Source organism: Sapajus apella, unplaced genomic scaffold (genome assembly GCF_009761245.1).
Source record: "Sapajus apella isolate SASKATOON/1434 unplaced genomic scaffold, GSC_monkey_1.0 scaffold3, whole genome shotgun sequence".
Lineage (NCBI taxonomy): Eukaryota > Metazoa > Chordata > Mammalia > Primates > Cebidae > Sapajus > Sapajus apella.
In genome coordinates this window covers 19,673,793-19,685,313 of record NW_022436943.1, presented here as the reverse complement: position 1 = coordinate 19,685,313, position 11,521 = coordinate 19,673,793, and the positions used below count along the sequence as shown (strand labels likewise).

Genomic DNA, 11,521 nt, shown 5'->3' with positions numbered 1-11,521 from the left:
GAAAACAGTGGGGAATTGTTCCTGGTTGCTTAGATCCTGGAAACCCTGAAAGTTCTCATACTTCACTTAACTGAAAGGCTCCTAAAGAACCTGTCTAAGATCTGATGCATGAGGGCTGTGCTGCTCACCTGTGCTGGAGACCAGAGAAAAATGCAGGTATCCAAGCGAGTGGGCCTCATTTCCTTTTGTAAATAGAACCAAAGTGATGGAGACATATGCAACTCAAATAATCAGTGTAGAGATTGAGCCGAGATTGCGCCACTGCACTCCAGCAGCCTGGGAGACTGAGCAAGACTCCGTCTCAAAAAAAACCAAACCAAAACAAAACAAAACAAAAAAAACACGATAAAAACTGCATTAAAAAAAAATCCAAATAGTGTGTGAATAATAAATTCCAGAGGGATCAGACCAATTTCATTGATCTAATTTTCAAAAAGCCAATCCATAGTGGGGAAGATAAGTAAATGGCTTAGCTTGCAAATGAAATTGAAAGTCCGTTGCCTTTCATCATTTTAATATATTTTCTCTAATCCTCATATCACTATACTGTCTGTGTGACACACACAGTTATATTGTCTTTATGTTGGTGATGTCATCTGTCTTGCCAAAAATTAAAGTGGTTATCAGCGAGGGAGAGGAATTTACATGGGACTTTCTCCTTCTACCTTAGACTTTCCATTGACAAAATTTTTTGAGCACCAAATATTTCATTCCAGGCAGTCTTCCAGGTCCTAAGCATATGAAATAAAACTATTTCTTGCTCTTTGGAGGCTTATGGCTTGGAGAAGAACATAGATAAGTAAGGAAATTACAATATAGCATGATACACTTTAGCTAAAGGGTGAAATACACAATTCAGAAGCACCTAAAACTGGATCTAACCTACATGTGTGTGGTACAGAGCGGGGCGTCTGGGCTGAGCTCTGAAGAATACACAGGAGTCGGGCAGGCAGAGAAGGGAGTGTGTGTCAATGAAGGATAAAGATAAAGGAAATGTCATGTACACAAAACCTGACATGAAAGAGAATTCAGCAGGGTTGAAGCCTAGAGCAGACATGACCCAGATGAGGCTGATAATTAAGGCACATGGTTAATTTGTCCCAAGGTTTTCCAAGCAGAAATTATAAGGCTTGTAGTTTAATGAACTTTTCACTATTTGTTCTTGCTATCCTTTCAACCAAACTGACCCCCAGCTCAGGTACCTAAGTATTGGACACGACCATGGCAGAGAAAACCCAATGCCATTGAGAAGCAACAAGCCTCACTGGCTATTAGAGCAGAAATCAGAAGACCTGGGAGATTGGACAGCTAGAGGGTTTTTGTTTGTTTGTTGTTGTTGTTTGTCCATCAAGCACCCATGTTTACAATGGGACTCTCTCCCCTACCCCATGAGAGTCTGGGTTTTTGTAAGAATTCGTTTATTTTGCCAACAAAGGTTTTGAGTGTGTCCTCTGTGCCAGGTAACAGGAGGCACCAAAAATACTGAAATGAACTAGGCAGGCATGGGCCCTGTCCTCAAAGAGCTGCTACATACTAAGAAGACAAACATAAAACCGATAGTTACATTACAAACACATTGGTGACACTTTTGGTAAGAGCTAAAAAAGTAAGAACTACATTGTCAAAAATAATCATCTGCATGAAACTGTTATGAAAACTCTGTATACAAACTAAAAGAAAAGATATTGTCATTAAGGTAACCATGATACAAAGTAATGGGGGAAAGACAGAGGAAAGAAAGGCACATCAGTCAAGTTATTGCCATGTGTCTGCTACTAGGATAATGCCCACGTGTACTGTGTCACGGCGTTTCATAACAAACTTATGAGGGTGTTCTTATTTCCCTGACATTGCAAAGCAAGTTACTGAGATTCTAAAGAGCTAAATAACTTGCTCAAGGCCGGCCAGCTGGAAAAGAAGGAAATGGTAAGGCTGGGCCAAGCTTGGCAACTTCCGTCCATCCCTCCCAACTGAGAACGTCACCCCGTCAGCACCCCAGTGGACTTCATTCTTCAGGACTGGGGAACTAGTTCACTCCCAGGCAAGGCACCATATCTAGCAGCAGAGCAAAACTGACTGGAATGTTCTGTGGCTCCTTCAGGCTGCCTTTTAATTTAGTAAAAATGTATCAACTTGTATCATCTTGGGATAAATATTGATCCTTTTTCCTGGGTACCAGTTTTCATAGGACCAGTAGACATAAGGACACAAATGTGATTTCTATCCTAGTCTTTCTACTGCATCTACCACCCAGGAAGTCAGGCCCTTTAAGAAGTGTGGTATTAAATCTAAAACAACTCATCACACTTACAGTTTTGAAAGATAGAGAACTTGCTAACAAAGCAGAAGGGCAGGCTATTGGTTGTTTCTGAAAACAGGAAATCAGAGGAATAGACTAAAAAGAAAAGTGAGCTTGCAAACAGGTGTCCTATCACACAAGCATTGCAGGCATACCGCATACTTGTTGGTTTCAGATGGGCCTTGAATGGCAGAATTATTACTGTACAGTCAGTATGCCCAGTTATTATTTAGGAAGCATTATGGTTTCAATAGTCGTGACCAAGTCTCTGGGTACCAGCAGGAAATAACTCTACTTTAAATAAGTGATGAGCAGAGAGAAGCAGTAGTCTAGCTCAGACAAAACACCTGAAGAAAGAAAGCAACTTCACACTCTGTGATGCCCAACAGTCCCCAGTACTGAAGTTTTCTCACGGCGCCAAGCCCATAGCTCCAACTCAAGTGACCCCTGAACTGGTGCTCTTGTCAAGACCATGTCAGCAGCAGCTTCTGGAAACTGCAGGCACTGTGATCTCTGTCCATAACAGATCATTATGTTTGGGCTTTCTAATCACCCACTTGGAGGACAAAAACGGAACACTAACCAGAGTGCCCAAGCTGAGGCCTGCACTTGGCCCTCTGCTCCCACTTGGAGGCCGCCTCCCCACAAAGGGTTTTTTTAGGAACTTCAATGGAAACAGATAGTCTCTTGGCCCCAAGTGAGGTCTCCATTCCATAGCTCCTGCTGTCTGTTTAGCATGAAACCCAAGCATGTGACACATTCACATCCTTTTGTGTTTTCTAAATGCTTCCTTGGTCATGACTGAAAATGCTTAAACCTTATCAAAGTCCTATTTTTCCTTCAGCTGTCTGTTATTAAACATATGTTTATTTTTAGCTAAGTAAAAGAAAACAAAACACCTCTAGTACCAAGAATGAATATGAGTTTTTAAGCTCTGACTTGGTTTTTGAAATGATTTCTTATCAATTTGTTTATAAAGGGCAAAATGGTATGATTTCTGATTAAAGGACAGTCTATACCATCTGTTTTATAAACAAAAGATTCCTGTTTTGGTCTTCTCAGAAGTACTTATTTTTTCATAAGAAATAATGCCTAACACCAGCTCCCTTAGTGTGGAGTTTCTTGCAAGCCAGCCCATGGAATGGCCAAGAGCATGGAATGCCAATATGCCCACCTGGCTCCCACCACCAATTTCCATTCCCCTCCGCTTACCACATATCACAAAACCATATGTTTGCCCAGGACCCCAAAATATTTCTGCATGAGGGGTTCCCCATACAGCCCTCTGGATTGCTGGAAATCAGCCATTGCTCTCAAAGCTTCCGAAGTCCCTGGCCACCATCAGAGTGCACCTCTGAGTCGAGTGACACCTGCTCTCTGCCTGTCTGGATGGGTAGAACCCTGCTGTGAGATCATTGGCATGGTAGAAGACCCCCAGAAAACTCCCTTCACCAAATGCTAGGCAGGTGGACACCATGGCCACAGCTCCAGGGCCCACTCGGTGCACCATATTCAAAATAATCATCATCCAAAAAAAAAAGAGCATTTTGGCAGCCCAAAACATAAACTCCCATCAAGCTTAAAAGAGAATTATTATAGAGACAGGTTTTATTTCAATTCTCTTTTGGCCATATTCTGATCTCTATGGGGCTTATTTGGCAGCCATTGACAACATGCAAATTGTTTCACCTGGAACTGCCTTTCTTAAAGTAAATTCATTGCACTAAGAAGCTAATTTACAGATCAACATTTTCTTAAGCATGAAATGGCTTTAAAACAGTAATGATCGCTTTGGCTGATATGGTACTTATTCCAACAAAGAGAAGTGCACATCTTTCATAATCATTATCTGGCACTAACTGGTATGCAAATTCCCCTTCCCACCCCCCCACCCCCCCGGAGTACAAGGAGTTGCATGCTGCACAGCTGTGAGTCATCAGACATTAATGTAGACTTAATTTGAACTGGTGCTGGAGGTAGTGGGCACAACTCAAATTAGACATGTGGTGGGCGTTTAACCACAATATTACCAATTCCCATTCTGACATCTGACAGCCCTTAATAATTAACTGCATGTAAATGGTCAAGTCTTCCCTCTCTGTTGGACCAGTCTCCAGCTATACCAGTCTCTGCATTGTAATTGCTAGTTGGGGCTGTCAGTTGCACTTGAGACAAATCACAGGCAAGAGATCAGACAGCTTCAGGAGCCCTGCGTTCTCTGATCTATCTGCCTTTTAATTGCACTGGAAGGCCTTCCCAGCAGCTTCCATATGCCGCCTCTTTAGAAAGATATAATATTCTCTCTGGATAAGAGGGAAATTTGTCGTGCTTTGAGGCTTAATTGGAGGTTTTTGTGATAGGACTTGCTGGCGTCTCTAGAACACACCAGACAGGCATGTTGCCCCAAACTCTCACCTGACTTCACTTCCGAATTTTCATCTTTATCTAACTTCTCTTCCCTCTCCTTCGAAACTGTCTTACTCAGATGTGAGCTCCAGAGTCACAGGGCTTCTTTTGAGTCTTCCATTGAACAATGGTTGGAGTGCTCTGAAAATCAAAGGAAAACATCACAGGGCAGAGGTGATCAAACCCAGAACTATAAACCCATTATCGCTTGAAAAAATGATACCACATTCAAACTTGGAAGCCCGTGAGCAAAACATGATGCTGTTTCTGCTCAGCCAAGCTAAGATCCTAAAGTTGAGTTTGTCTTTCTTGGACAACATAAAGATTCAATTAATTATGCAGGAATGTATGATTGTTCACAGAAAGCTCATGATACCTATTAGTCAAGGAAACCTCGACGGGTGAGGGGAGCAGCCCGCATACTGTGGCCCATATTCCACATACTAACTAATGACACAATGACACTTACGATTGACATTTATGTAATGGTATAGAAACAGAAGTGGCTTTTACTTTTGTATTACGGATTAAAAACAGACATTTACTAAACAAACACATGCCATAAAACTGGTCATAGAATTTGTAAAACAAGTAAAAACATGACATTTTCAGTGTTATGAAGTTCTTTGACACGCCATTGAAGAACAGTTGATGTGGCGATTATGTAGTTTGCTCTCTTTTTAGTAAAATAGAACCCCTAGAAACTGGTTCTAAATAGTATTTTATTACTCTAGTTGGATGCTCTTCAAAACATTAAATCTGAACTTGTTTTGTAAAAATCTAAAATTCAGGCTGGATATGTCACCTTAGGCTACAGCAGGAAGGTTTTATGGTGGAGCAGGAGGATCTCTCACTCCAGCTGCTAGGAAACAGAGAAACAAGCCTGATATCATGTGTTAAACAGTAAGTAAGTAAACAATTAACAGGGCTGTCAGGCTCTGTCTGTGTTCTTAATCCTGGATTCACCCCACAGACTGAGAAGACACACTCGGAGTATCAGCCCAGCTGTAACCTAATAGAATAAAAATGAGCTAAAAGGGAACAGAAGCGAGAAACAAATACATTAAAAAGAGAGAGAGAAAAGAAAGCAAAGATCTCTAAGAATCATCATGTATATTTGTACACAGAATACACAAAGCAAACAGATGTGAGGGCCCTTGGAATTTAATATATGGCTGTGTCCTGGTCATTTTTCTGTCACAGGAAAAAAAAAAAAAAAAAGCCCTTTCAAAGCCCTAGTCTGAAGGAAGAGCTAACATCAAACAGCTTCAGAATAACCAGGAGATTAAAGCCTGACGCTATTCAACTTCCTGCCTTGTAACTAACTAATCTCCTTAGAGATGGAAGAAGATGAGGGGCCGCCATTGAATCAGAAAAGCTTTCCAGATCAGAAGCAGCAGCAGCATGGTGTATTAGAAGGAGCACGGGACCAGGAGTCAGAGGACTAGTACTGCTGCCCCTCCTAGTCAGCCCCCCAGAATCCTGTGCAGCCCACACATGTCCCCTCTCTAGAGTTAACTCGGTGCCCATCTTCCCACAGGGCTCCCCTGCTCAGCACGCCTGGGAGTAGCCTCTGACACAGCGCAGGAGAAAGGATTTCTGGCAGAGGAGAAACTCGGCACCATTTCAAAGGCTCCTTGCAGCCAGCTCCTCCCGACCTCTTATGAAGCCAAGGGCACCTCTAACATTTGCGTGACTCTCGACTGTTCCCTAGACTCCATCTTTAACTGCTAGTTTCTAAGCATTCCCGGGTCCTGCCAGCTCTCGGGTCTGGCTCTCCTTTTGTTCCATTCCTAGGCTAGCCTTGGCAGTCCCTGGTCCTGGCCTCAGATATCCGCCATAATTCAGGGACCTGGCATGGCAACAGTACTTTAGCTAGAAACCTAAAAGTATTTTGGAAAATGACTGTGTGCAAATACAAGTGGGTAAAGCCACTTCCACAAACCAGTAATGCTGACCAACACACACAGCCTTCTGTTACTTGGTGAAACTTAGAGAAACTTTGAAGAAAATTTTAATACCGCTCCTGCCCACCACCCCCTCCAAAAAAAAGTCAGATCTGTTTATCAGTCAGTCTTACATTCATAACCAACTTAAGAAACTGGGGATATTATTAATACTTAAACTAAAAAATGAAGTGTCTCCAAATACTCACCTTGCAGTACCCTCAAATACTCACTACATGACAAAGAGTAAACTACAATATTATAATGTACTCAAAGCCACCCAAAAGGTACTACTGATCCACCCAGTGAAAAAATACTGATGAGTTCTAAAAGCAAGTATGTCATTAAAATCTAGAGACTAATATTCCAAGGTAATGTACTGTTGAAACAGAACCGTAAGAATAATTACATTCTGCCATATATATACATATATATACATATATACTCTGTCTCAAAAAAAGTATATATATATACATATATATGTCTCAAAAAAAGTGTGTATATATACATATATATACATATAAATATATATGTATACATATATACGTATACATATATATGTATACATATATATGTTAAAAAAGTGTATATATATACATATATATATATATATATATATTTTTTTTTTTAGAAAGGAGTCTGGCTCTGTCATCCAGACTGAAGTACAGTGGCATGATCTCGGCTCACTGCACGCTCTGCCTGCTGGACTCAAGCCACCCTCCCACCTCAGACTCCAAGTAGCTGGGACTGCAGGCATGTGCCACCACACCTGGCTAATTGTTGGTATTTTTTGTAGACATGCAGTTTCAGCATGTTGCTCAGGCTGGTTTCAAACTCTGAGTTCAAGCAATCCACCTGCCTCAGCCTCCGAAAGTGTTGGGATTACAGGTGTGAGCCACTGTGCCTGGCCCTATATATTTTACAGTTAAAATATCCTGACCTCTCTGTCTGCTCTCCATCCCCCAACTGATTTCTAAGCAAAGTCATAATCTTTTTTTTTTTTTTTTTTTTTTAGAGTCCCTGTCACCCAGGCTGGAGTACAGTGGCACTATCTTGGCCCACTACAACCTCTACCTCCCAGGTTCAAGTGATTCTCCTGCCTCATAGCTGGGATTACAGGTGTCTGCCACCATGCCTGGCTAATTTTTGTATTTTTAGTAGAGATGGAGTTTCACCATGTTGGCCAGGCTGGTCTTGAACTCCTGATCTCAGGTGATCTACCCTCTTCGGCCTCCCAGAGTGCTGGGATTACAGGCATGAGCCACCACGCCAGGCCTTCATAATCTTATTTCTGTTTGTTGTTTCTCAAAAAACAGGTGACCACTTCAACAATAATACAAAGATTGCAAATATTCACCAAACAATTTAGCACAAGGAATGTAGCACAATGAATACCTGTTGAATGATGAATAGATGAATAAATGAATTAATGAATGGGCAGACAAATGAATGAAAATTCAACTCTTATGATTGCTGCTGAAAAAATTCAGAACAGAGTCTGATCTACTCTTTTTTTAACATCTGGTCGTTCAGAAAGCTTGCCTCAGAGTAAGGTGGTATTTAAATGGTAGTCCAGAAATATTTTAAAAGCGAGCAGAAACATGATTCAGGTTCATTTTAAAAGTCAAACTTGTTCCACCAGGTTAGCACTTTCCCTCCTGTGCACTTGACTCCTGCAGTCTTGGCGTTGGAAGTGATTAAGAGGTGTGAGCCATCCCACCGGAGCTGCTGTTTGTTCACAGTGATGACCCTGGAGGCCGCCAGGCTGTTTCTCTAGGCAACCAAACTTACAAAGAACTCAAGGAGGCAAACTCCTGATTACATTGTAATGCTTTCAGAAGCAACATAAAGCTTCTCTTGAAAATATCTTTGGTGCTCTATTTTTTTTTTTTTTTTAATTAAAACGTAAAGAGTCCATGGCTCCAAGTTGAAACAATGGAACCTCCCACCTCACTGGAGTCATTTACGGACCCAAGAAAGAAAGGCAGGGAGGGGGCAGCATTCTGAGCATTTATTCATTTTATTAGACACCCGGGACCATGGAAGAGCCCGATCAATGAGAATGCACATAGGACCCACTTTTCCTCAGTTCCCCCAATTCCTCACTTTGCTGCTCTGTTTATGCCTTCTATGTCATGAACAATTAGATTTCACTTCTAACACTTTCTTCCCACGGCGTCAAATATGTCTTGTTTTGTTTTTTAGCTTTTTTTTCTTTAGATTCAAAAGTTTCTATCAATGTACTGATAAAAACAACAGCACAGCGGGGCGCAGTGGCTCATGCCTGCAATCCCAGCACCTTGGGAGGCCGAGGCAGGTGGATCACCTGAGGCTGGGAGTTTGAGACCAGCCTAACCAACATGGAGAAATCCTGTCTACTAAAAATACAAAATTAGCCAGATATGGTGGTGCACGCCTGTGATCCCAGCTACTTGGGAGGCTGTCAGGAGAATCACTTGAACCCAGGAGGTGGAGGTTGCAGTAAGCCGAGATCACACCATTGCACTCCAGCCTGGGCAACAAGAGTGAAATTTTTTTTTGTCTCAAAAACAAAACAAAACAAAACAAAAAACCCAGCACAAATACTAGCTGTATAAATATATATACAGTTAAGATTTTACCTTAACACAATATACCTTCTAAATTGTCCAAGGAGCACCTTTTGGTTACAAGTAGATCACATTACCACATTGTCCCCATAGCAGAGAGAGGGGCAAAAACTCGAAGAGCTGGTTTGGAATCCCACCTCTAGGACGGACTGACTGTGTGATCTTAGGTGTTATTTAATTATGCCTTTGTTTCTTCATCAATAACATACAGATAATACCTATGGGAAAGGGCTTATAACTATTAAATGAATAATGTAAAAGAGGAGCAAAAAGTAATACTGATACATGACAGGCATTTATTTAATACTACTAACATACTACTATGAGTCAACTACAGAACTTGAAAAGTATCAAGCAAATATACGACACTATTAATGACTATGCTTAGGTTTGAGGAGCAAGCAGTGTAAAGAGTTGCCATTCTGAATTTTAAAACATATACACAAATAATAACATAGAGTTATGCAAATAGATTGATTAAACACAATAGTCCAGAAATAATTCAAAAGGAAAGTATTTTCAAGAAATATTTGTTGGAACAGATGAAAATCAATGAGGAAAAATAAATTTTGATTCCTCTTTTATTCCATGTACAAAAATTAATTCAAGATGAGTCCAGGTGCGGTGGCTCACACCTATAATCCTAGAGCTTTGGGAGGCCAAGGCGGGTGGACCACGAGGTCAGGAGTTCAAGACTAGCCTGACTAAGATGGTGAAATTTCATCTCTACTAAAAATACAAAAAATTAGCCAGGCGTGGTGGTGTGCACCTGTAATCCCAGCTACTTAGGAGGCTGAGGCAGGAGAATCACTTGAAACTGGGAGACAGGTTGCAGAGCTAAGACCATGCCACTGCATGCCAGCCTGGGCAATAGAGCAAGACCCCATCTCAAAAAAAAATTAATTCAAGATAGATCATATACCTAAATATAAATCCAAGAACTGTGAAGCATCCAGAAGAAAACATAGACTATCTTTACAACCTTGAGGAAGACAAAGGTTATTTTAGGCTAGATACAAAAAAAAACCACTAACCAAAAAAAAAAAAAAAATTATGCCAGACTACAATAAAATTAAAATTTTTTTGCTGGCCACATGTGGTGGCTCGTCCCCTATAATCCCAGCACTTTGGGAGGCCAAGGTGGGAGGATGGCTTGAGGCCAGGAATTCCAGAGCAGTCTTGGCAACATAGCAAAACTCCATCTCTACAAAAAGTTTAAAAATTAGCAGAGTGTAGTGGTGCACACCTATAGCCCCAGCTACTCAGGAAGCTGAGATGGGAGAATCACTTGAGCCCAAGAGTTCAAGACTGCAGAGAGTAATGATGGCTCTACTGTACCCCAGCCTGGGTGACAGAGGGAGATGCCAACTCAGAAGATATACACATATGTATACAAATGTAAAACATGTGTTCACTAAAAGGCACCTTTTTTTTTTTTTTTTTTTTTTTTTTTTGTATTTTTAGTAGAAATGGGGTTTCTCCATGTTGGTCAGGCTGGTGTTGAACTCTCAACCTCAGATGATCCAACTGCCTTGGTCTCCCAAAGTGCGGGGATTACAGGTATGAGCCTGTTTCCCAGTTTTTGTTTCTTGAGATAGAGTCTCGCTCTGTCGCCCAGGATGGAGTGCAGTAGTGCAATCTCGGCTCACTGCAACCTCAACCTCCCAAGTTCAAGTGACTCTCCATCCTCAGCCTCCGGAGTAGCTGGGACTACAGGCATGTGCCACCACGCCGGCTAATTTTTTGTATTTTTTTTAGTAGAGACAGGGTTTCACTGTGTTAGCCAGGATGGTCTCGATCTCCTGACCTCAAAAGGCACCATTAAGAAAACAAACCCACAAACCACAGAGTAGGAAAGGTAACTACATACATAAACCTAATTTTAAAATTATATCTAGAATATATAATGAGCACAGTGGCTCACACCTTTAATCCCAGCTCTTTGGGAGGCCAAGGCAGGAAGATTGCTTGAGGGCAGGGGTTCAACACCAGCCTGGGAACATAATGAGACTCTGTCTTTATTTTAAAAAAAATATATATGTATAATAAACTCCTACCCATGATCAATAAGAAGGCAAACAATACTTCAAAAAATGGACAAAAGACTTGAATAAACACTTCACAAAATAAGAAACATGATTGGGAGTTGCAAATTACAACCTCAGTGATACATCATTTCACCCCCTTGAATGGCTAAACCAAAAAAGACTGACACTACCCTACCTGTGGTCGAAAATTCAGGATACCTGAAATTCTCATAC

The 11,521-nt window shown here is 41.2% G+C and overlaps 1 protein-coding gene across 1 annotated transcript in view; it reads right to left on the bottom strand.

The window, feature by feature from the left end:
* Window positions 1-336: 336 nt before the first annotated feature.
* The window catches only part of MRPS28 (mitochondrial ribosomal protein S28), a 163,083-nt gene continuing 151,898 nt past the window's right edge, over window positions 337-11,521 (bottom strand). Inside the window, exon 3 of the mRNA XM_032250653.1 lies at window positions 337-4,846. Coding sequence (XP_032106544.1) covers window positions 4,777-4,846 — 70 coding nt within the window. The 3' untranslated portion in view covers window positions 337-4,776. The remainder of the gene's footprint in view (window positions 4,847-11,521) is intronic.